At 44.1% G+C, this 26595-nt stretch overlaps 1 protein-coding gene across 1 annotated transcript; it reads right to left on the bottom strand.

The window, feature by feature from the left end:
• Positions 1–9810: 9810 nt before the first annotated feature.
• On the bottom strand, positions 9811–23662 carry CHRNA1 (cholinergic receptor, nicotinic, alpha 1 (muscle)). Its single transcript, XM_008568390.1, has 9 exons — positions 23607–23662; positions 18353–18498; positions 18201–18245; positions 17059–17168; positions 14879–15074; positions 14196–14433; positions 11572–11795; positions 10270–10509; positions 9811–9943 (listed from the first exon to the last, which is right to left on the bottom strand). The coding sequence occupies exons 1-9, from the start codon at positions 23647–23649 to the stop codon at positions 9812–9814; spliced, it is 1374 nt and encodes a 457-aa protein (XP_008566612.1). The 5' UTR covers positions 23650–23662; the 3' UTR covers position 9811.
• Between the last annotated feature and the right edge of the window lie 2933 nt (positions 23663–26595).

Genomic DNA, 26595 nt, shown 5'->3' on the forward strand with positions numbered 1-26595 from the left:
ACAAGGCGACTTTGGAGCTCAGTGATGGCTCCGACATCCCCCACTTAAACTATAAGCAGCTTTGTTTCCTAGTGTTTTTCTCATTTCTCCAACCAAGCTCAGCACTTCACATATGTCAGATTTGCTGAGCCGAGACCTACACAGAACTCTCCTGTAAATGCAAAGCTTTCCCTCAGAGAGGCAGGTGAGGCCAGCTACTGTTTACTCCTCCTAAAGGGAGGAGGTGCATTACCAAGGAGACCCTGCATGGGCCAGCCCTGACCAGGCCTGAGGGTGAGCAGTGGCAGGCAAGAAGCCAAGGTGCTTGCAGGAGTCCCTGGTTCTAGGTTGCTCTGCCCCCTTGGCTGTTAGAAAGATCCAGGACAGGCCACTTACCTGCAGAGATAAGTAACTTAAGCTGATTCACATCTTCAGCCCGTCCCACATCTGTAAAACAGAGGGCCTGAACTGGAAAAATCTCTGAGATTATATAAGTGATCCAGAACAGCCAGTGGACCACTGATGATTGGGGACCAGAATTAGAGTTAAATGTATTCAATCAAAAGAACTGTTCTTTATTCCAGATTATTCCTTTCCTACTTTTTGGTGTCAAAATTTCTTTCTTTTTTTTTTTTTTATAAAATGGTGGTCATAATAAGTGATGACTTCTAAAACTGTTCATACTTAGCGAAATAAGATATTGGCAACCTGTGTCAGTCCCTGAAAAAAAATTATTTTAAATATTTTACATAAAATCCCAAAGTCTGGGAATCTCTGCTTAGAACCTTGGCCACCCCAGGTCGCGGGGCCAGAGCAGACATTCCCATTCAGATGGCAGACAGGGTGCCCACCAGGACACCTCTGGAATCTGGCATCCCTTCATGACAGATGGGATTTCTCTGACACCATGGATTCTAGGATAAAATAACTCTTACCTTCTTATGGCATTCTTTTTATATCACAGAAATTGATGAGAAAAAATTCAATATGCATTTTGGCAGTAACAAAACCATGACTACAAACTCCATTTTTGACAGTTAATGTGTGTGAATTAGCACCCATTTCTAACTAGCTCTGTTGCTTTTTGATATGGTTGAAATAAATTAAACCGAACAAATATGCATTTGAATTCTAACTGGACAGATGCAGAATGAGGGGCTGTGGGAAAACTCTGAGTGGCTGAGACATGACTGCTGCCTTCAAAGGGGCTACTGTCCAGTAGTGTGGCAAGGCCAGAAAGCAATCGGCCCTGATGAAAGGAAGACAGTGGGAAGAGGTCTCAGTGTGGGGCGAGGGGGCAGCTCAGAGGAGGCAGAGGTCACCGCGGACAGGGGCCAGCACCATGAGAAATGTGGCATTAGACGGACCAGACAGTGTGAGCACTTTGGGGACAGCAACTATGTAATTTACCCTAGTGTTCCTAGTTCCTGGCACCCAGTAAGTGCTCAATAAAAGTTGGAAGCATTAATTAAATAAAGATTAATGGCTGTGGACGTGCTAGTTTAAATAGTTACTGGGAGCAGTGCTTTTCTTGGACTTAAAGCTGCTCGGGCTCTCAGTTTAAGCAAGTTTTCTGTGCATTACAGGATGCTTTCCCACGTTTTAATTCAGTGGCTTATTTTTTACCACAAGAGGGAGCTGCTGCCCAGTTTATTTAACTAAAATAATATTTCTCTAGGTTTACCCCATTTCTTCTCAAACTACAGTATAGTCTATTGTGCCATTTAACCACCCTCCCCCAAAATAGCCCACCACCAAAAATGTTCTATCATGGTTCAACAAAAGTATTATCAGTGTGCATTGTTTTCTAAAATGAATTTCTTCTGACTTACATGATTAGTAGGAAAAAAATGGATAACATTGTAAAGGTTTTATAAGCAGATACCCTAGGCGAGGCTGGAGGGTTCTTCTGAGCCTTACATGAACCCGGGGTTTCCCAGGAAAGGAATCCACAGCTGACTGTTATCTCCAATGGCCAGACAGACTCTCCCCTGTCTGAATGGCCGTGTTTGCGCATCACCTTCCAGCTTGTGTCGTCTTATACAATCCACTTCCTGAGGAGGACTGTGCCTTCTTGATTTCTGTCACCTACAGAGTTTAGCCCACAGCCAGCAATGGGCTCTTTATTTTTGTTTAGTAAAAAATCACAGCCACAGATGACTGATAAATGAATAAAAGAGGAAGAAAGTGGGACTTTTCGTACTTAAAGTTCGTATGTTTTTATTTGTTTCTGTTGGTTGGTGTTAAATCTTAATGCGGTGGTCAAGAGGTAGCAGAGAGCAGTGAAGAGGACAGACTCGGATGTCTCGTCTGCCGCTTCTCGCTGTGTGGTCTTGGGCAAGATTCCTGTCTTTTCCAAGTCTCGTTTCTTCGTCAGTAACATGGCGATAATGGTGACGATGGTAAGACTTACCACATAGGGTGTGTAATTCATAAAGTACTCAGAACAGTGCCTGACACACAGTAAACACTGTCAGTGTTTATAAAACAGAATAATTATATTTAGTGAGATATAGTCCAAGTGCACTTTGATTCATTAAAAGCCAAATAAAGCATTTAAAAATGTAATGGAGATGGGGTGATAAAAATGTTCTGGAATTATATGGTGGTAATTACATGGTGGTAATTATATGGTGGTAATTCACAGCCTTGTGAATATACTAAAAACCACTGAATTGTACATTTTTAAATAGTGAATTTTATGGTATGTGAATTATATCTCAATAAAAATATAATGAAAAAACTCAATTTAATAAATATTTGTGGGCACATAATAGGCACTCAATCCTCTCTTGGGTTTGGTGGGGAATATAAGAGAAGTTTTGGATGGGATCCTTGCCCTGTAGGGTGTTATTTAAAGGGCACCTGCAGAGGAGGGTATCAGCCACTCTTCCCAGCTCACTAGGGAAGACGTGCTACTCTGAGACTCAGAAGCATTAAGAAACTCACCCAAGGTCCCACAGCAAGTGTGGGCAGCAGGAACCAGCAGCCAGTTCCTCCAAAATGACTTCTTCAGGTAGGGGCAGTCTTGCTGAGGACAGAGGATTTACATCCATAAAGTAATTGGCAAAGTAGACATCTCAGGAGACCTTTAAATTCAGTATACGTGGCAAGGACGATCAAAAAAAGCACAGGCTCTGACAGCCAGAGGCTAGGGAAGGTTTTCTGGAGGCAAAGGCCTTCCTGAGGGGTCTTTTCAGATGGGTCTGTTGCAATGACAGTAGATGTCGGTAGAGATGTGTAGGAAGTGTTCACAGAACTGCTTTTCCTAGAATCACGCATATTGTTGGGCTGAAAAGCCTCACAGTGATCATATGAACAAACATGAACAGATGTGAATTTCATACTTATATCAGACACTTATATCAACACAGCCGAAGCCATAGGCATTTGTTTTGGTGAGTTATACCAAGGTAGGATATTACTGAGAGAACGAGAGGAATCCAAAGGCAATTTAGGTTATTTAACCATCCATTCACCTAGATTTATTTGACAAATTTTTTTTAGTATCTACCTGACTAGTATCTGAGACTATAAAAATATAAATAAAATGCAGTCTTTGCCCTTCAGGAAGATTCCAGGCTAGGAGCTGAAATCAGATCCACAAGAAAATGCTCTCAAGTGATAAGCGGTAGAGAGCAAAGGGCTGTGGAAAGGAGGATGGAGACTCAGGCTTTAAAACACTATGTGAGGCTGACGTTCAAAAACAGGTCGTCCAAGAGGTTTACTTGGCTGACAGAAGGAGAAGAAAGATTTGGGGCAGAGATGGGGGCCCCCCCGCACTCTGCTTCCTGCTCCCCACTCCTCCCAGGCTCCCTGGGTGGTGGGTGGGCCACTTGCCTAAAAGCAGGTTTAAATTCGTACCGGGACAATTTCCCTGCTCTACCATTCCAGGCTGACTTCCTGGGGGAGAATACGGAATGTGCTGGGGCTTGGTGTGAGGAGGAAGCCAGAGTCCCTCGGGATGATCAGGAAATTAGTTTCTCCATCAGGGGCCCATTTTGACCCAATCCTCGCCCAAGGACCATTTTCAAGGATAAGAAAGGAGCACCTAGTAATAAAAAAAAAAAAAGAAAAGAAAAGAAAAAGCTTTTTATTGTGGTAAAATATGTTTATGACATAAAATTTATCATCCTAACCAGTTTTAGGTGTATAGCTCAGTAGCACTATGTACACTCACACCATTACTATCCCTCTCCAGAACTTTTTCATCATCCCAAACTGAAGCTCTGTACCCATTACGTAATGACTCACACCCCCAACCCTGGTAACCTCTGTTCTACTTTCTGTTTCTGTGAATCTGCCCTATTTTGGGGACCCCTCATAAGTGGAATCACACAACACTCATATTTATCTTTTTGCATCTGGCTTACTTCACTTAGTTTTTAAGGCTCATGTATGTTGTTGCATGTGCCAAAACTTAATTCCTTTTTAAGGGTGAATAATATTACATTGAGTCTGTACTGCATTTGCTTATCCATTCATCTGCTGTTGGACCCTTGGGTGGTTTCCACATTTTGACTGCTGTGAGTAATGCTGCAGTTGTGAACTTCAGCATACGAGTTATCTGTTCAAGTCCCTGCTTTCAATTCCTTTGGGTACACACCTAGAAACGGAATTGCCTAATCATATGGGAATTCGACATTTAGCCCCTCGGGAAACCGCTGCACTGTTTCCATAGCAGCCACACCATCTTACATCCTCCTCAGCAATGCTCAGTTTCTCCACAGCCTCCCCAACAGCCACTGCAGAAGAGTGTGGAAAGAGTCCTGAACTGTGAGCTGGAAGAAGTCAGGTATCATTTCTGGCTTTTTCTTTTTACTCCCCTCCCTTCCCAGTTCTGCTTTTTAATTAGCTTTTTGGGGGGACTAATTTTAGATTTGAAGAAAAGTTGCAGACAGTACAGAGAGTTCCCATATGCCCTTCCTCGAGTTTATCTTAATGTTGACACAGCCACAATGCATTTGTCAAAACTAAGCAATTAGTTTTGGTCCAATACTAGTAACCAAACGGTAGACTTTATTCAGATTGCATCAGATTTCCACTCCTGCCCTTTTCCTAGGATACCACCTTGCTGTTAGCAGCTCTGCTTCTTATTAGCTGAGATACTCCTGATGTGCTCATCCAAGCCTCGGTTTTCTCCTTATCCAGTGGGGCCAATGCTGGGGACAACCTCCACCCCACAGGGCAGGGTGAGGATCACAGGAGGTAGGAGAGGTGAGAGCATTAGTGAGTGGGAGAGCTTCATGTGGACGTGCAGGATAAGCTGTGAAGCCTGCAGTGTCTCTCTTCTCACCCACTGGCCCCTGTGACCTGCACCGGGTCTCATGCCTCCTGTTGACCCAGCTGCCCAGGGCCACTGGAATGAGGCTGTCCCATCAGGCCTGCCCTGGCCAGCAGACTCCTTATGCTCCAGGCTCTGCAGGTTGATTATCCGGGTCAGGGGGCACTGGATCTGACTGACCGAGGGCTTTGGCCTGTGGCTGGGCCCCCTCCCAGTGCTTCCTGTGTATTTGAGAGGCTCCTCCATGGGCTGCTGGTGGCCTCCAGCTTTGGGGTGGAGAGAGGCTGCAGGTTATAGGCTCAATTCTCTTCCTGGGCATTTGAAGTGACCACTTGAAATGCCAGTAGGCCACACAGGGAGGAGCAAACCATGAATTGGCTTTGCTGTTTTGCAAGTCTCCATAGGTTGAATTAGGAGAGGGGTGGTGGGCTGAGGGTGCAGGGCTGAAGTTCTGAGTGTATTTTGGAAGATGGCAGGAGACTAGCCCAGCGTGCCCACTCCACTCCTGCCTCCCTCTGGGGCTTCTCACAAGGATTTCTTGTCTGCCCGCAGCCACTCTCTCCCAGGCTGCTTCCTGGTTAGTGCTTGTAGTGGGTTTGAATTGTGGCCCCCAAAAGGTGTGTCCAAGTCCTAAGTCTGCTACCTGTGAATATGACATTATTCAGAAATATGAGGTACTTCAAAAAGTTCGTGGAAAAATAGAATTAAAGGATAATGTGAATCTTTCCATGAATCTTGGGATAGACCCTGCGTACGGTTGTTGCAAAAGTAATTAAGTTAAGCATCTTGTGATGAGATCATCCCGGATTTGGGGTGGACTCTAAATCCAATGACAAGTAAATACAAGGACAGAAGATTTACATCCATAAAAGGGGGGGGGGTGGAGGTTTGAGAACAGCCTCTCTGGTGTTTTCTCTTATAAGGGCACTGATCCCATCATGAGGGCTCTTCCCTCACGACCTCATCTAAACTAATTATGTCCCAAAGGCCACATCTCTAAATATCACCACATTGGGGGTTAGGGCTTCAATACAGGAATTTGGGGTGGGGTGCGGGGACACAATCTAGTCCATAGATGGCCTCTGGAACCATGAGAGAGTAAATTTCTGTTGTTTTAAAACACCCATTTTGTGGTAGTCTGTTACAGCAGCTCTTGTAAACTCACACGGTGCTCCTTCTCACTTCCCGGGAGACTCTCCTCCTCGCTGAGACCACCAGTGCAAGAGAAGACTCAGGGATTGGAGCTCTGAATCACTCCTGCCTCCAGTTCCAGTCTGTAAACCCACTCCCTCACAACTTATCCATCTTGTGTTCCAGTCCCTCAGGATGCTCCTTGTTTCCCAAGAAGTCATCCTGCCATCTGGACAAACTCATCAATAAAGCCACATAGGGCCAGCCAGGCCCAGGCCCTCAACAAACACCTCTGCGAGGGGGATCCCAGCACCCCCTCCCTCCCTCCCATTTCATCGGCAGCCTTCTGGAGACCAGGCCTTAACTAATGGAAGAGATTTTTAACCTGGCAATAGATGGATGGGACAGACACTAGGGCTGAGGCAGCTATACACAGTGACATTGCTGTATCCACTCAGGGCCAGCCCTGCTGCCTTCCAGGATCCGGGTGAGCAGGGAACATGTTGGAGAGCTGCACTTTTTGGGAAGAAGTGGGTTATTTGACACAAAGGAAACAGCATGAGAGCAGGAGTTAGGAGATCTGGTGTGTCACTAACTAGCTCTGTGACCTGAGGGAAGTCATTTCTCTCAGTTTTCTTATCCATAAAATTAGGGGAATAGACCCCAAGTGATTTTTCAGTCTCTTCTCTAAATCTATCGTCAGGCCTGGGGGGCTATGATGGATTAGGCAAGCAGCAGATTCAGGTGCAAAGCCTTTAGCCTACTCTTTTTTATTTTTTTTTTTATTTTTATTTTTTTTTTGTCTTTTGTCTTTTTTCCGTGTCCGGCAACGGATCGCAACCCTCAGTGTTGCCCCCGTACCGGACCGGGGACCGGCAACGCGATCGCAAGCCTCGGCGCTGCTCCCGCGCCTCGCTCAGCCCGTGAGCGGGAGCCGGTCTGTATGTGGGATCCGAACCCTCGGACGGGAGCACCGCCGTGCTTCCCAGGCGGCGCACTATCCAGTGCGCCACCGGGCCGGCCCTTTTTTATTTTTTTTTTGTCTTTTGTCTTTTTTCCGTGTCCGGCAACGGATCGCAACCCTCAGTGTTGCCCCCGTACCGGACCGGGGACCGGCAACGCGATCGCAAGCCTCGGCGCTGCTCCCGCGCCTCGCTCAGCCCGTGAGCGGGAGCCGGTCTGTATGTGGGATCCGAACCCTCGGACGGGAGCACCGCCGTGCTTCCCAAGCGGCGCACTATCCAGTGCGCCCCCCGGCCGGCCCTTTTTTATTTTTTTTAAGAATTGTGTTAAAATATACAGAACACAAACTTTATCATTTTAACCATTTTTAAGTGTACGGCTCGGGGGCATTAAGCACATTCACAGTGTTGTGCACCCATCACCATCATCCATCTCCAGAACTTTTCATCCTCCCAAGGTGACTCTGTGCCCATGAAACACTAACTTCTCATTCCCCGCTTCCCCTAGCTCTGTAACCTCGATTCTACTTCTGTCTCTATGAATTTGTTTATTCCAGGTGCCTCATATAAGTGGAATCATACAATAGCTGTCCTTTTGCTTATTTCACATGTTTATGCATATGACATAATATTTTCAAGGTTCATCTATGTTGTAGCATGGATCAGGGTTTCATTTTTTAAGGCTGAATGATATTCCATTTTATGTTATACCATATTTTGTCTATCTGTTCATTCATTGATGAACACTTGGGTTATGTCCATCTTTTGGCTACTGTGAATAATGCTGCTGTGAACATTGGTTTATAAGTATCTGTTTGAGTCCCTGCTTTTCATTCTTTGGGGATATACCTAGGAGTGGAATTATTGGATCATATGGTAATTTTATGTTTAACTTTTTGAGGCACTGTCAAACTGTCTTCTGTTTAGTTAACTCTTAAATGAAGGCCCTCAGCCCCGTCACATGTGTGTGATGGGGAGTGCCGTGGGAAAGTAGATTGAAGCCACCCGGGCTCAGACAGGCCACCTAGCTGTGCAATTCACTGCTCTCCCCTGGAGTTGATGTTGGCCAGATGTGTTCTGGTGATTTAAAAGCCACTAGTGAATCCAGAGCTGCACAATTTCTAGTTCTGGGATAAACTACATTGTGGCTTGAAGGTTGGTATGCAGAAAAGAAATTATTTTCTCTCCTACTCACTTCTTCAGAATTTTAGAAATAGTGATAATATGTGCATACATTTCTGGTTTCATTTATAGGAGTAGAAGCACAATCATGATTGGGGTAAAGACTGGGAAAATAAGGCAGGAAGTTTAATTGGGAAGACGGAAAGATGGTTGACACTAAGACCGAAGCTCTTGATGACACTGACCAGAGTTACAGAATGTCCTAGATCGAGCCTGCAAGCCAGGGAGGCCCAGGAGTGAGAGTGAGCAGAGGAAATGACCCAGCCTGGAGTTGCTTTGGAATCTAAAGATCTGGGTTCACATCTCAGTTCTTCTCCTTCTAGTTTGGGCAATGAACTTAACCTCCCTGAAATCAGTTTTCTCATTTTTATTTATTTTTATTTTTTATTTTATTTTTTTAAAAAGATGACCGGTAAAGGGATCTTCACCCTTGACTTGGTGTTGTCAGCACCACGCTCTCCCAGGTGAGCCATGGTCCGGCCCCCAGTTTTCTCATTTTTAAAATAGGGACACGTTATGAATGTTATGAGGATAAAATAAAACCATATAGGCAAGACGATTCCCCCAGTGCCTGGCCCTCACATTCAATATGAGGGTACTTCAAAAAGCTCGTGAAAAAACACAATTAAAAGACAATATGAATATTTCCAAGAACTTTTTGAAGTACCCTCGTACATGTTAGGACCTGTTTTCCTCTAAACACTGAGAATCAAACCCAGGTGACGTGTTAGACTGGGAAACCTTCCCTCATCTTAAAACATGAACTTTCGTTGCAGTGTACATTTTGGTGGCCATTCTGGAAGTTACCTTGTTTCCTATTTACTGCTTCCTCTCTCTCCAAATTAAATGCTTTTTCTCTTTGGGACTGGCAGATGAGGCTTTCCTAGTAGATACAAAACTGGCTCTTAAGCAAGGATGTGCTCTTTGCTTAAGAAAACAACAGCAACAGCAATGCAGCAGAAAACCTTGTTTATACTGGGAAAAATTCTTCAGATGCCATTGGGAAATGAACACTTCTTTTAGCAATCCAGTTTCATTCACCCAAAAGGGTTCCTCTCCATTAAGACACTGCGGGATTGAAGGGAGAAGCAATGTGAAAACAACTTGAAGCCATGCCGTATGTAAACGTAAATCATTATCATTAATAACAAGTACAGAAAATGACACATTTGATGAGTGAGAGTGTATCAAGGTAGACAAATCTTTCTCTCTTTCCTGCCTTTCTCTGCTGTGGCTGATCCTGGGGCAGAGCTAGGCTCATCTCAGCTCCCGCTTATCCTTGCTGATTTAATTCAATGAGCCGACCTGCAAACACAGCTAGGGTTCCAATGATACAGACAAGTATGAAGACTCCGAGGAGAATGTGGTCCATCACCATCGCAACGTACTTCCACTCCTCAGCCGCCTGGGAGAGAGGAGAGTGTGAGACAGAGTTCCCCAATGTGCCTATTGCACTCAGTGTTCACGCTACGTGTCATCTATGGGCCCCTCAACCTATAGATCTCAAAGCCTTCAACATCCCTTGGCTGGCATTATGATCTTTAGTTTTTGAATAGATTATTGACAATGTGATGACTTAAAAAGGTGGCCTAGAGGTGGTCACCAAGGTATATCTTAGGTCAGCAGCTGTGTCTTGAATACCAACCGACCCCCAAGCGAAACCCATCCATATGCGCCCGTGCATTTGATCATTTAAACCCAGAGGTGTGGATTTCAAGCCGCAAAGCTTACGTTATTGGACTCCTGGTCTGACTTCATGGTCTCTGCGATGTATTTGACGCCCTCGATGGCACTTTTCACCTCAGGGTGTTTGATCAAGGGAGAGTGGAAACCCATGGGCGGAGGCCCTGGCTTCCCAGAAATGTCGGAAATATCAAAGTCTTCTGTAAAAATCTTTTTGTCTTGTTTTTCTCTGGAGGGTCTTTTCATTGTGGAGAAAAACATGATATTTGGGATAGTGTCAATAAAAACCTAACATAAAAAAGAAATTCAAGTATAAGAATTATTGTCAACAGGGTTAGCATCAAACTCTGTCTTTGAATTAGCAATGCGATCTTGGGAAAGTCATTCAGCTTCTCTCGGCCTCAGCCTGCTTGTTCTTAAAACAAATACTAGATTTTCTCAAAGATTCCTTCCTATGTATTCTGCGGCATGTCAAACTACCATGGTCGTGACGATCCTGTAATGTGAGCAGTTCGCCACTGGAGGGAGTCTGTGCGCAGCCATCGACCTCCCGAGACACCAGTGGCGCTTCAGGACTCCTTACTGTCACTGGACGTGTCCTGGCAGGTGTTCCCACAATCGTATGGTTAAAGAAGGGGTCCCTCCACTTAGAATATATACGCTTCGCTTCGGGACCCACAAAACAGCGAGACTGTTTTCTTCTGTTCCAAAAGAAACAGCAGCATAGGTATTCCCAGGAATCATCTCAAAGTCTACAGAAACAGGGACTCAGTTTCCTCCAGAAAGACTACACTGAAAGCAGCAATATCTCTGCCAATTCCTGTTAAATATTTTGCATTCTGCAAAAGAGATCCTGGACTTATTTGAAATGTTAATACATTTTAAAATTCAATAGTGTGTTTGGGACCAAGTTCTTCACTAAAACTCAGTTTTTATCCCTCTGTCCTATAGCTCCCCATCTCTAGCCCTTATTCTATTCTCAACAGATGATTTTACCAGCAGAAACAAACAAATCTGTTCACAAATTAGAAGACATACAGACAGAAATCTCAAGAATTTCACAGCATTTGAATAAAAGGAAAGCGATTTATTCATCTCTAATCAAAGAGATTTTTTAAGCTTGACTTTGGAGTGGGTTTTGTTCATTGTTTTTCTTCCCTCTCTGGAAAGGCTACATGAATTGTTTACCCCTAAAAAGAGTAATTTTCTTCCAAAGAATCCCTTAAAGCCCAGAAAGGACTTTCTGTTCCTAAGTACCCTCAGGTGTTAGCTGGAACGCCACTGGCTGCATGAGGGGAGACCTGTAGGTGTCCTCCGTGTGTGCGGTCTGCAGGGGCCTCACCCACTCACCTTCCGCACCCACTCGGGCATGACGTGGGTGCTGGGTGAGCGGTGGTGCGTGTTGATGACGATGACGGTGATGATGATGGACGCGATGACAAGCACCATGGTGAACAACATATATTTCCCAATCAAGGGCACGGCGCTGGAGGTGGAAGGGATCAGCTCCACGATGACCAGAAGGAACACGGTCAAGGACAGTAAGACAGAGATGCTCAGAGTCATCTTTTCCCCTGGAAAGACAAGAAGAAACACAACAACCCACCTGTGATGGGCTGAACTGTGCCCCACCCCCCAATTCAGACATTGAAGTCCTAACTCTCAGGACCTCAAAATATGACTGTGTTCATAGACAGGGCCTTTAAAGAGGTGATTAAGTTAAAATGAGGTCATAGGGGAGGGGACTAATCCAACATGAGTGGTGTCCTTATAAAAGGAAGAGATTAAAACACAGACACAGAGGGAAGACCGTGTGAGGACACGGGGAGAAGCAAGCCATGGAGAGAGGCCTCAGAGAAAAACAACCCTGATGACACCTTGATCTCATACTCCCAGCCTCCAGGACTGTGAGAAAATCAATTTCTGTTCTTTAAGCCACCCAATCTGTGGTACTTTGTTCCGGCAGCCCTAGCAAATTAATTCACCACTGAGACTCAAGGCAGGAGGAATATGATGACTGGCATGTTCTCACAGCATTTTTCTGGGTTTTTTCTGCAGAATTTCCTATGTGACCTCAGCACCTTACCTCTACTGACAATGGCAAGTAGCAGGCATTTCCAGTAGGGGCTGCCAAGCAGGAAATAGCCACTTCCTCTCACGCTCCAGAATCCCCTTTCTTGGTGGAGCCCAGGGAACTGAGAGGAGATCTGGGCTGTCAAGCTGGGATGGCAGTGTCTCCTTGTGCAGCAAAATGCATTAAACCTCATAAAACTGAACCACAGCCTGGCCTACAGGTTACCCAGCTGATGGATAGACAGCCCAGAAGTACATGCATATTTCTGTCATTTGTGGAGCAAACTGCAAGACCCAAACCAAGAAAAGGACAAAGTCTGCAAGGCCAAGGAGGTCCTTGGCATCCCAGGTGATCTTCTGATAGCAATGACATTTGGGTCACTCACTTTCTCACTTTCATCTAAGAGGAAGTTCGTCTTCTCACTTATCTATTGTTTTGTTTTTCCTACTAAGGGAGCAGAGATTTTCTTCAGGCTCTATCATCTCAGGAGTCTTTGCTGGGCAAGCATGGCAGCAGGAGGTCAGGAGCTGAATGCACTGGGGTATTTTTGTGGGGATTGACCACCTACGATGCAGTAGAGAACCTTGAAAAGGACTTTCCTTTGGCTGGTCTTGCCATTGATATTCCTGGGAAAGCTTTGTGTTGCCCTGCTTTCTCGTATGGAACTTTTCCCATACTGGAAGCTTCCAGATGCTAGAATAGAAGTCTGTATAGGATACAGAGCAAATGCAAACAAGAAATTGTCAACTCTGCCTGGTGGGTAGGAAAGTCCTCAAAAGTGAAAAAAAAAAAAAGACAGGATTATAACTACAAAATATTTGTCAAGTTACATAAAATTTCTTGGTTATTAATAATGATAGTAATAGCTAACACTAATCAAGTATAGTCTAGTCGCTGTCCTAAATCTTTGATATTTATAGACACTCTGATTAGTCTCCATATTGCCCTGACAGCGTTTTTGCTATTCACTTTAAGAAGCTTCGTTTGATAGAAAGTTGAAAAAATATTTGTTTGTGATCATTTGTTTAAAAACACTAGTAGTACAATCACCGGAACACACATTCTGTGGGGTGAGGCACTCTCTGCCTTATTCTCTGCTGTACCCCTGCTGCATAACAGTTGCTCAATAAACAGTCATTGAATGAGTGAATGAATAATCTTTTTTGTTCCTAGTCGAAAAGTTGGGTTTAAATTTTGTGTGCGTGCTTTTTACATTTTTGATAAAACTGCTTCCTGTCATAAGTTTGAGGACTTTCTATACCGTCTTTTTTTCCTTCTTGTCTGCCATAAATTGTCTATGAGTAGTGACATGCTGGCAGGCATATCAGTACCTTTCCCCCTCTTCAGTAGTTTATTGGTGCATGATGAAATTATGTCATAGCTGCGATTACTCAGTAGGAAGAAAGTTAGTTGTCCAGGCTGACATGTGAGAAAAAATTGCCACTTGGGAAGTATGGTCTTGTGTGTGAAGACATGCCATGGGGAAAACAGATATGCAAAAGCTATTTTCAAGTGGCAAGCAGCGGGTGAAGGAGCAAGACCCGGATTGGTCAGTATATATGAAGTAACTTCATAGGGAAAGTGGCATGACACATTTCTGGGTACACAGGCGGTATTCAGCAATAGGTGTTGGTGGTTAACTCACTTTAGACTAAGCTATGGACTGAGCATGTTGAGGGTCATGTCCAGCTCTGCCTGCTCTGGAGGTCTGCCCCAGCTTGAGCTCCACCCACAGTGACTTTCACCACTGCACGTGGCTGCCCGGTCAGTGTGTCCTCCCGGTGATGATGACTGGGGTCTGTCTGCCTCTGTTTGTTAGCACATGATTATTTCTGGCTCTCCCTAAACTAGCAGCAGGAGACCGGACAGCGTCAGCTGCAGTCATGACAACTGCACCCACCTGAGTCTGTGGGCAGGTAGAACACCAGGCCAGTCAGGAAGGAGAAGAGCAGGCAGGGGATGATGACATTGACGATGAAGTAGAGGGGCAGGCGCTGCATGACGAAGTGGTAGGTGATGTCCAGGTAGGGGGTGCTGGGGCAGCAGGAGTAGAACACCCAGTGCTTCCAGCCCCGGGACTCCTTGATCACCCATTCCCCGCTCTCCATGAAGTTGCTCAGGTCAGGCTGGTCGCTTTCCTGAGAAATAAAATGAGGTTTGGAAGTGCAGACAAGTCACTCTGAGGAGGGGCAGGGTTTTCTAATCAGCTGTGACAAGGCAACAGACTCCAGCTCTGTGGGTCACATACCCAGGAGGGGTCCTGGGTCACTAATGTTTTGGGGTCTTAGGTTCCTTTCCTATAACATAAGGGGGTTTGCACTATTGGGATTCCCCATTTGGGCTACATATCCAAGTCACCTGGGAACTTTAAAACATATTGGTGCCCTAGCCCCACTCCAGACCTATTACATCAGAATTCTTAGGTCTGAGCCTGGGCATGGGGAATCACTGAAGCTCCCATCTTCTCCACCAAATGAGAACCATCAAACTAGATGATGCCCAGGATCTAACTGGAGTTGAGGGTTGGAAACCTGAATCACACTTTTCCTGAAAGCAACCTCATCCCACAAGGTCACCACCTACCGGGTTGATGGCCACCACAGAGCCGTCGTAGGTCCAGGTGCCCAGCTTCATGCTGCAGTTCTGTTCATCAAAGGGAAAGTGGGTGACAATGATCTCACAGTAGCTTTTAAAGATGGCCGGTGGTGTCCATGTGATGTGGCCAGTGTAGTCCAGGAGCACTTTGGTGAACTTGACAATGGCAAAGTCACCATCTGCACTACAATTAGAATAAAGACGAAAATGGCTCCAAGTGACAGATGAGCCTTCCACTCTGCTTGGGGATGTTAACAGGAGACAGCTGTTAATGAATCAGGTGCTAATTATAGATGCTTTCTTTCAGGCAGTGTTTTTATCTATTGCAATGTTTCCTAAACTTGGTAATAAGAATCACTGGGATGCTTTTTAAAAATACAGATTCCTGAGCATTGTCTAAGTAAGCCCTGAATCAGAATATCTGGGGAAGAAACTGGGAGTCTACGGGTTTAAAGAAATAATAGGAAACTTGGATCCACTGCATCCCTGATTTTTTTCCCAGTGCTCAGTAATATTTATGTTAATCTTCATCTATCCCTTCCCCAATATACTTTGAGAGTTAATTGGGAAACAAACCAGGATTTTAAGTAAAAGTACCTCCAGTGGCTTATTACTGTGATAGATAAAGGAGATCCATCACCTTTTAAAGAAATATTTAGAACTCAGTGGGGTGGGGTCACAAACTCTGAAGCCTCATGGCCAGACAGGTGAGGACCAGGAGCAGGTGGGACTCTGTCCTCTCAGGAAGGTGCTTTGACATAGTGCTGCCTGTGGCAGCCATATGGGAGTGAATATCCAACGTTGCCAGATATTTGGGGTCTTCCTTAGAGGATGGCAATCTAGTTTTCTTAATCAAATATTTCCAGATTTTTGAATGGTGGATTTTTCTAGAGAGAGGCTAAAAATCCAGATTTTAATGTGATATTTCCTGATTTTCAAATGTTGGCAATAATTTCTCATTTAGACAAAACACCCTGAGAGCTACTAAAAAATAATAAATCGCTTCCACAGGCCTTATTCAGGAAGAGTTTACTCTTCCCAAGAACAGCCTGCGTTCAGGGGACTTGTTGCCTCGGTGATATTTCAGGGATATAATGGCATATATTGATTGGTCTCTCATGTCATAAATCAGGAGATTTTCTTCCCATTAATTTTCCCTTGGGACTGAAGTGGGACTCTTTATCCAGAAAACTGTGAGGCATTTGGACCCTTCTAAAAGTACCCAAAGAAGCTGTGGGTCACAGGTTCGTCTGTCTCTCCCTGTAAGCAGGTAAAACAGAGTTCTGTCCCCATCAGGGTGTTCCTGAGCGAGCTTATCAATAGAACCAGAGGATGTATTAATTTGCATCCTTCAAATTCTTACTGAAAGAGAAAGGTTACACAAGACATTCTACCCTATTCGCATTTTAGTCCAAAAAGGTTACACAAAAGGATGGATAATTGGGTTCAAGCTTGAATCCTAAGTATCATTGGACAATATGTGGTGGAAAATCAAAGTTGGGAGGGGCTGCCCTACAGGGGTCGTTTCCATTCACAAGCCCCGGCCACCTTCCCTGAACGTCTGCAAGGACGAGCAGCTTGCTCACGGGAGACACGTGGTGTGTAACGTCAGACCGTAAATCCTCCAGGCCCATGTCACCTGCTCCTGCCTGGAAAGGATGCTCTTCGAAATGCACATTCCCTGACCAATGAAGGGAGTCTGATAATGAACGTGTCATTAAACCCGAGTGTCTTGAATCATACTGTAATTTCACAACACGCATTCTGTCGCGGGCCCAGTGGACGTGTGACGCAGGCACCCCGGACACCAGCGCTGCTCGGGGTCGGGATGGCGTTCAGGTTTGATTCCAAGGAGCTCAGTGATAGGAAGTTTGGGTGCTTTGGACGGTTGCCACACACGCTTTAGGAGCTCTCCGGGATTAACTGTCCCCCACCCACAGCCCTGATTCAATTTGGCTCCCATAATTGTTTCTATTCATAACACGAGACACCATATGGGCTCTAGCCGGGTTGTTACCCGGCGCTCCGGGCGGGGCAGCCTTTGCGCGCGTGCTGGGACCCGCCCGCCTCGGGAACGCCCCGGGAACGCCCCAGGAACGCCCCAGGAACGCCCCAGGAACGCCCCGGAACGCCCCCAGAACGCCCCCACGCCTGTCGCCTTCGCTTACTTGTTGTAGAGAACAATGTCCGGGCGCCAGATCTTCTCCGAGGGAACGTGAATCTTTTTCACACCGCCGTAGTCGTCTGGATTCCATTTTAGGTTGTAATCCACCCATTGCTAGCAACGAAGACATTTAGCCAGTTAAAAAACCAAAAACATTTTAAAAAATCTAGGGTTATCAAGAGCTCTGAGGGACGTGGTAATTCAGATATTGACAGAAATTGTGCTTCAGTGAGAAAAGTTTGATTCAGAATTTAGCTTTCACTTTAATAAACACCAACAACAAGCATGTAGTGCTGACTACGTGCAGGCACTATTCTAAGCACTTTACCTGTATTAACTCATTTCGTCCTCATAACAGCCCGATGAGGTAGGAGCAGTTACTGACACCACATTACAGTGAGAAAACAAAGATACCTCGGAGTCACACAGCTTGGGAGGTGGCAGATCTACCAGGCCACACTGTCCATCCCAGGAAAGGAAAATGACCCTTGTGCAGATATTTTCCTTAAGCAGGCAACTGTTATTTTTAAAAGTATTATGTATTTTCATACATTATAAAAGTAATATGTGCCCAATGCAGCAAATTTGGATAACACAATGTTATGGGTTAAATTGTGTCCTCCTCAAATTCATATTGAAGCCCTAACCCTCAGTACTTCAGAAGTGATCTTGTTTGGAGACAGGGTCTTTACAGAGGTAATTAAGTTAAAATGAGGTCATTAAGGTAGGTTCTAATCCAATACATTAGTGTCCTTGTAAAAGGGGGAAATTTAAAGACGCACACACACACACCCCCCACATATATATCACACCTACACAGGGAGAAAGCCATGTGAACATGAAAATGGTCATGCACAAGCCAAAGAGAAAGGCCTGGGACAGATCATTCCCTCACAGCCCTCAGAAGGAACCAACCCTGCCAACACCTTGACTTTGGACTTCTAGCTTCCAGAACTGTGCAATAAATTTCTGTTGTTTAAGCCACAACAGTTTGTGGTACTTTGTTACAGCAGCCCTCCCTAGCAAACGAGTATGCACAGAAAAAGCCCAAGAAAAAAACAAAAACAAAAACCAAACAGGTTCATATTCCCACCATCCCAAAATACCTACTTACAACATTTTGGTATAGTCATCTGGCTGAATTACCTGTTTCAGACGAACATTGGTTGTCACGATCTGATTTACTTCATCCTGAAAAAAGATAAGGCCCATCTTTAGGGGGTAGAGAAGGAAGCCAAGGGAGGGATGCCCTGGGTGAGGGTGTTGGTGCGGTGGGAGCCCGGGCGCTCTTGTCTCACCACATTGATGAGCTGTATCAGCTGTAGGCCCACGGTGACCTCCACAGCCTGGTGGTGGTCTTCCACTGGCCGGACCACACTGCTGTAGTCTTTAAATAGCTTTGCCACCAGACGGGTCTCATGTTCGGAGCCCTGGATGAGGCCAGCTGAGACAGCAGATGACACACACCCTGTTAGGTTCTGTTCCCCACTGTCCACACACACTAACATGAAAAGTTGAGGTGTGACCAGCTAATGGAAGGCACACGGGCCCCCTTGCTGAAGTGCTCTCAAATGCAGCTAGTATTGCCTTAAGTTCCTTTTCAAGCACAGTTGCTGGGTGGTCCCTTACCAGGCAACAGTGAGGCATGCCAGATGATCACAACACTTGTACTTTGGACAGGTGACATTCCTCAATACAGCAGCTGACTGAATCAAATTTGGCAGGAACATGCACACACAAGAAGAATAGTCCACAGAAAAGCCAGTCTCAGTATTTCAGAGTCTGGTCATGGTATAATAAAGTCTTGGACTGGCTGACCTCAGATCTCATGAAACCATGAACAGTTAAAAACTGATGCTGGTTCACACCCATTAGAATGGTCTATAAGTGTGGATGAAGTTGTAAAGAAACCGGAGTCTCATATGTTGCTAGTGGGAATATAAAATGGCAGTGCCTCAACAAGTTCAATACGGAGTTACCATGTGACTCAGCAACTCTACTCTGAAGTACATGCCCAAAAGAATAGCAGCAGCACTATTTACAGTAGCCAAAGGGTGGAAACATCTGAAGTGTCTCTCAACAGATAAATGAATGAACAAATTGTGGTATATGCAAACAATGGAATATTATTCAGCCATAAAAAAGGAATGAAGTACCCATACATGCCAAAACATGGATGAACCTGAAAACATACTAAATGAGAGAAGCCAGGCATAAAGGGGCATATGTTGTATGATTCCATTTATACAAGATATCCAGAATAGGTAAATCCTTAGCGATAAAAAGCATATTAATGGTTGCTAGAGACTGGGGGAACAGGAGAATGGGAAGTGACTGCTTAATGGGTACAGTGTTTCCTTTTGGGATGATGAAAAAGTTTTGGAACTTGTAATGGTGATCATTGTGTAACATTGGGAATGGACTTCATGCCACTAATTGTATGTGAAAACCCTGTGCTTTGTTGATGTTGGTTTGGGGCTCCTATTTGGAACATAAGTGATTCCAAGGAATCTTTACTACATTTTCCTTCAGGATAGACAGCATTATCATCTCATATTCTCAGAGCCTGCAGCCCTTTTCTGTCTAGTATGTTATGTAATCCTCACTAGCCTCAGGTGAGGCAGACATTCTCACCTGAGATTCAGAGGTTGGATGACTTGTCCAAGGTCACATGGCTGGTAAGGGCAAAGCTCAGGTAAGAACACTGTCATTCTGTATTGTGTTCTTGCAGTAACTCTGAATATTATGAGTGTGTTGTGGGCTGTCCCGGAGACCTCACAATGGCATGTACCATTATTCCTATGAGAAAATGTGTTCTAAATTTCAACAAGTGCCTTCGGCAGGATCTTTGTAACTCAAGCCTTATGTGGATTGGGGACTGCCTGTTCAGGGTTGGAAGAGGAAGCAGACACACAATCCATTTGCTCTGATTCATGTAACCAGATCTCCCCTTTCCGCAGGTTATTGCTGAGGCCACCATAACTTCTCCCTGTGCCAAGAAAACTTTAAAAATGGAATGCTTGAGATGCTTTCTCTTTTTACCCAGTAGTGCTAACTTATCGCCTCTAAGACAGGTCATCATTTTCTTTATTATTTCTATCCTTGGATCTGAAGTTCGGAAGAGTTTATCAACAAAATAATTAAGTAAAAAATAATTACTTTTTCTATTTTTATTAATCAATAAAAATAATAGCTAACACATCCAACTTGTTATATGCCAGACTCTTCTATGTGCTTTATATATACTAACTCTTTCAATTCGCACAGCTGGGTGAGATAGGTACTATTGTCCCCATTTTACAGATGAAGAAATTGAGGCACAAAGAGGTTAAGTGACTTGCCCAGATTTCATAAGTGGTGAAGCCAGGATTCAAACTCAGAACCCACATTCTCAACACAAAACTTTGGATCTGCTTGACCCAACCAATGTTATGCAGTGAATTGATACATTTTCATCCCTCCAAAAGTATGTGTTTGATTATCCCATAGAACTTTGTTAAAGCCTCTATATTTGTATTATCTTATTGAATCCTTATAATGATCCTATGAGGTAGGTTTTTACCCCTACTTACAGATGAGAAAACTGAGGTTCAGAGAGTTGAGTAATGTATTCATGGTTCTCCAGCTAGTTAGGGGTGGAATTATAAACGGAGGCAGTTTACCTCCTCCCGAAAGGTAAATGTATCATTTCCATTTGAATTTTTGAAACTTTCAGTGTAGCTTAAATATCTTCATTGTTATCTTCATAGACTCTGTGTAGGGAAGCCCTGACCTAGACTCCCTCTTCATTTCTAGTTTCCCATGTTTTCTGAACCCAAAAGGTGCCAAGGGCACCTAAGGTGCCCAGCCACACAGAGCTTTCACATGACATCTCCCCCAAACCACCTGCGTTCAAGGACCCTTCAAGGGAGTGCGTCGTTCAAAGACTCAGTTTTTGCAGTCACCCCATTGAGCTGCTGGAACTTGGCACTCCTGCTGTTTTCCACACTTTGTCTGTCCCAGGCCTCATCCACCCCATGGTGGGGGCTAGAGACTGGAATGGATCACTGACAACCTTGGCCACAGAGTTTGAAGCCATTGCTTTGCCATTGCCCTGGGCTGCTTAGTCTTAAGTGACTGTTTATTCCAGTCTGACAGGAAGAACATACTAGAAAGCAATGGATAGAGCAGATGGTCAGCATGCAGGCCAGCCCTGTGATCAACTAAGGAGAAGGGAGGACTGGGCAACCAGCGTGGCCAGCATTCCAGGACATTCACCTCCTCCTCACCTACCTTGTCCAATAATGAGGTGATTTGTTCCTTCCATAAGGAATTTCCAAAAAGGTCTCCATTTCTTAGATTGATTTTATTGTATTCTTTTCTTTTTGCCTTCCCAAAGCAGGGTAGAGTGATAGAAAACTTACAGGACCCAAAGCCAGATTCTATGATTCCCTTCCCAACTCCAATATCATCTGGAGAGTTGGATTAGTTCTTCATGGATTCAATGAATTGCAGTAAATACAAGGGTACTTCAAAATGTTCATGGAGAGAGTAGTATGATCTTTTAATTCCATTTTTCCACAAATTTTGAAGTACACTCATACATTTGTAAAAAGGCAGAGTATAAACAAACAAATATGCCAATAAACAAATAATGTCAAAGTCTCTCTTTTTAGCAAAATTATATTGGTAATATAATCTTTACTCAGATGGTGGAAACATAAATTTATTTATCAAATATTTGTTGAGCATTTACTATGTGTAAGCATTGCTCTAGGAGCTTTGAGACATTCAAAGGTGAATCCGACATGAATCCTGTCTTCCTAGCTTCATAGAGATTGACATTTGTCATTTACACAAATAACAAAGAAGTTGTAAAGTAATATGTCTTACGAAAGGTGACAGTGAAGTGCTTGGGATTCCAGAGGTGGAAGAGAGGAGAAGGTTGAAATGAAAGGTGCTGTATAAATAGAACAGAGACCATTATATATTATACTAACACAGGAAAAAGTGTCCCTGATTTGAATGAGAATTTTGCCCACGAAGGACAGCGTCTATGTAGGGGAACTCAGCCACAATTTCAAAATGTTCTTCTTGTACCATACTGGCTCAGTCTGTATTTTTATGTAAGGAACTAGTCATTTTAGGTAATTCTTATCTCAACATGATGCTGTGTCTCTTGCTAGCTTTGGCTATTTCAGGCTGTGTTTTCTGGCTGTGCACATAACAAACTGAGTCTCCAACTGATCACATTCCAAAATTTATAAATTAAGTGGCCTTTGGCAGGTCAGTTCATGTCTTTCAGCTTCAGTTTCCTAATAATAAAAAATCAGGGATGTTGGATTGCCTGATCTAGCTCTAAATTTCTATGAACTACCCGTGGGAATCAATACCAGCAAACTCTAGGTTTGATCTAAATACATATTACGTATTTCTTTTAACAGCTAAACATGCATTTTTGGAAGTCTTTGGTGTGCTAAGAGATCTCTTAAGGATTTTTATATAAAAGCATATCATTTAAGAATTTTTACTGAATGTGGTGTTTGCAAACACACACACACACACACACACCACACACACACACACACACACACACACCAGGCAAGCTTTGGTTGGATCAAGTTCAAATTCTAAAGGATGTAATTTATCTGAGTTTAGGCTATTTCCCTCAACTCTGCTATTGAAAAAATTAATAATAAAGCTCTTTACCTCTTGCTCATAAGGCATGTGTTTGTCAGAGCAATATTAGAGAAATCACAGGATGTCAGCAACCTTGTTTCTCAGTTGGGATATCACCAGTAAACTTTTATATGAAGCAATCAGCAAACAATTCCTATTTCCCTCTACCGGAAGTTTGGGATTCAGGATAGCGTTTCAGCTGCTGTGTTGTGACACATTCCAGAGCAGAATGCAGGTCAAGGGCTGTTCAAGTCTTAATAGTTTTAATTCAAACCCAAAGCTACGTACAGTAACATCCTTTAAAAAAAGGAGGCAGGAATGCATTGATGTGGACTTTTCTGTTTTAGTCTCAGAAGTTCAAAAAGATAAAACATTTCATGTCTATGGAGAGAGTTTAGTTACAATTATTAACAGGTTTCTCTCTTCAGCACATGTAGCTGTCAATCAATCCCCTTCATTATTAGAATTCTCTTAGAGCGGTAAAAAGACTTGTTAACTATATTGTTTGTGATTATAAGTCACCACTCCAAGTCCCTATAGTTGTTCAGGTAAGAAAGCAACTCCGGGACGCTACCACAGTCTCTAAGGGCCCAGGTTCTACAAGTGGTGCTGATCTGTTCACGCAGGTGAGTCGGATGCCAGGCACTGGTAGTGGGAGAGACCCGAATGTCTACCTTGCAGTCTTTGACCAGGCAGTTCCTATTTTAATTGAGTAACACAAACTAAAATCTATCCAAAACCCAATCAAGCCAACATCAGGGAGAAACTGACACAGCAGCCTCTGGCTGGTGAGGCCCTGCCATTCTGAGTTCCCATCAAAGAAGCAAGACTGGGTTTGGGGACCTCTAGGGCTTCAGCCTCCAAGGAGAGCTCCCCACCGACCTTAACACTTACCCGAACACAGGCCAAGGAGCAGGAGGAGAGGCCGGGGCTCCATGGGCGGTGGGCGCTGGTGTACTGGTGGCAGAGTGGTGGCCTGTGCTGCTCACTGGCACTCTCTGGCCAGACACTTGGCTGCCAGAGAGTTTGGAAAGTGAGTCAGCTCAGTGGAGCTATAGTTTTACACCACCTGTTTGCAGCAGCGACAGCTGAGCTGCCCTCAGCCCCAGAGCCCAGGGAGTCACTGAGGGCCTTTCATGACTCCAGGTGCGCCTCACTTTACACAATCGTCACAGTCGATGATGTGTTGGGTGTAAACGGCATTATGTTTTAAATGCACCATGATTCAGGTCTTAAAGAAAAAACTTAACAGTAAGGATGGAGTTATTTTGAACAGTGAACCAGAACCTCATCTCTGTGGGTTGATTTGATTAGGGTCATTTGGTCTGAGCAGACAGTTCAGCTCTTTGTCCAAAATCACAAAAGTTCACATTCTACAAACATGAAAATTCATTTCCTGTGGCTCAGGGTGAGGCTGACAGTGCCTGGGGATTTTGTGACTGCATGAATTTGAAAGGAGTGTGGTTGGTGTGGCTGCTGGAGAGCCCCACATTTGGTTGAATTTGATTTTTAACAAAGACAGCTTCTTGCATAAAACTTGCTTTATTGGCCCCTGGAGCGCCTGTTCTAACCCCTGTCTCTGTATCAGGCTATACCCATCCCACAGGGTCCATTAGCTGGAGCAAATGGCCCACCTCCCATGTACTGTTATTCGAGGGAAGAGTAATTATGGGGGGAAAAGTGTCCCACCCCATCAGCAGTTGTTCCAGGCTCCTGCTTCCTGCCCTCCATTCCTCTGCCTACTCTCACTCAGGGAAGCAAAGAACACAATGGTTCAGCTTTTCAATTCCTTTGTTTTGTAAAAATCCTAAAAGCCAGCAGTTAGTCATTGCTCCATCTGGGAAGTACTTTTACCCAAACCCATCCTTTACTGGCTTCTTCTGTATCATTTCCCCTCTCTGTCACCTCTCACATAAACTCCTTACAGGGTCAGCTTCTGGGGACCTCAAATCAAAACAGGATTTCTCCAACTGCCTGAGCAGCGTGGTCTTCACAATGATATTATTGGGTGCTTTTCCCCCACATTTTTACCATCTTATCAAATATCTTCTACAGGTGAACAGTTGAAACTGTAGACTAAAAAAACCCAAAGATTATTAAAACTGCAATTATCCTCAGTAGTAAACCTATTTTTTTACTTAAAAAGTTTATCATTCAAGTAATTCAAATTTATTATAGAAACATTAGAAAACAGATGAAGAAAAAGAAAAATGTTTACCCATTATCCTTCTACCTAGAAATACCCATGGTTAATGGTTTAGTTTATATCTGTTCAAACCCTTTTCATACATTCATTCATTCAAAAAGTTTTTCATGAGTTTTAGTTTTGCTATGTGCCAAGCATCATTTTAGGGATACATCAATAAACAAAACAGACAAAGATTCTTGTTCCTCAGGAAAAATGCATTCTAATTAGAAGAGATGGATGAAAACAAAATATATATAATTAAGAAGTAAATTGTTTAATATCTTCCCAGGTGAAAAGTGCTATGGGATAAAGGAAAAGTAGAGCAGGGTAGAGGGGATTAGGACAGCTAGGAAGGGGGTTGCAATTTTAAAGACAGTTGGTAGGGTGGGCTTCATTGAGGATGTGACATTTGAGTAAAAACTTGAAGGAGGTGCAGATATTTGTGGGGTGAGCATTCCAGGCAGAGTGAGGTGCAATAAAAAGTCCCTAAGGAGAATGGGCCTGATGTGTTCATGGAGCACAGCAAGGAGGCCAGCAGGCTGGAGCAGAGTGAGCGATGGAGAGACGGCTGGGAGGTGAGGTGAGAGAGGACCCCAGGGAAGAGGGGGCACAACACATCTGACAGACTTGTACTTTCTGTGAGTTGAGGAACGTCTGTGGCATTTTGAGCAGAGAAGTGACATCATATGACATGTAGTGTCAAAGGATGACTTTGGTTGCTGTGGTGACAAGAGGCTATAGGGGAACAAGTCAGGAGCTACTACAGTAATCCAGGTGGTAGATAATGGTGGATTGGACCAGAGTGGTTTCAGTGAGGCTGGTGAGAAGTCATCGGATTTGGGAAATATATTTTGACACAAGGGCTAACAGGATTTCCTGAAGGATTAGATCTGGGATGCAAGAAAAAGAGAGGCATTAAAAATGATTTGTGGGGTTTGGGCCTGAACATTAGGAAGGATTTAGCTGCCAAGAAGTGGATTAAGGAACACTGTGGATGAACAGGTTTGAAGGGGGAAATCAGGAGTTCTGATAGGAACACGATGAGTTTGAAATGTCTATTAGAAATGCAAGTAGGCAGAGGGACTTGAGTCAAGAGTTTCAGAAATCTAGAGTAGATGGTGTTTAAAGCCAAGACAGGATAAGGTCAAAGGAATGGGTACAGGCAGAGAAGAAAAGAGAACTAACTTTAAAAAGTTGGGAAGAAAAGAAAGAGGCAGCAGAGGAGACTGAGAAGGAGGAAGCAATGGGGCAGGAGGAGACCCAGGGGAGGGTGGATTTCTGGAAGCCTGGAGAAGGACCAGAGCAAGGAGGAGGGAGACAGCCGCCATGCTAAATGCTCCTGAGGGAGCCCATGAGGTGACAGCAGAAATGACTACAGGGCCTAGCAATGTGGAGGATGCTGGTGACCTTGACCTGTCCCAAGTCGCCTGGGGTAGGCATAAGAGGGACAAAATTAGAGGGGCTTTACTGCAAAGTGTAACAAAGAAATGAGGTGGCAGTTGGTGAAAGAAGTAGAGTCAAAAAAAATTTCCTGTTTTGCGCCTTTTTGTTTTTGGATGGGAAAAATAACAGCGTATTTGCATGATGATCATAATGATCTAACAATAACAATAAAAAATTGGTGTTGTAGTAGGGAGCAGGAAAAAAGACCCATAAAAGTGTTTTCAAAAAAGGGACTTACTACATAAACTTTTC

The sequence above is a fragment of the Galeopterus variegatus genome, unplaced genomic scaffold (genome assembly GCF_000696425.1).
Source record: "Galeopterus variegatus unplaced genomic scaffold, G_variegatus-3.0.2 Scaffold405, whole genome shotgun sequence".
NCBI lineage: Eukaryota > Metazoa > Chordata > Mammalia > Dermoptera > Cynocephalidae > Galeopterus > Galeopterus variegatus.

What these genes read in the sequence shown, in the direction of transcription:
- CHRNA1 (XM_008568390.1), bottom strand. Translation starts at nt 23,649, where the DNA reads ATGGAGCCCCGGCCTCTCCTCCTGCTCCTTGGCCTGTGTTCGG. An exon ending in GCTCCTTGGCCTGTGTTCGG is followed by an intron (nt 18,499 to 23,606) that starts GTAAGTGTTAAG and finishes CTGCTGTCTCAG; the next exon opens with CTGGCCTCATCCAGGGCTCC. An exon ending in CTGTGGTGGCCATCAACCCG is followed by an intron (nt 14,434 to 14,878) that starts GTAGGTGGTGAC and finishes TTTATTTCTCAG; the next exon opens with GAAAGCGACCAGCCTGACCT.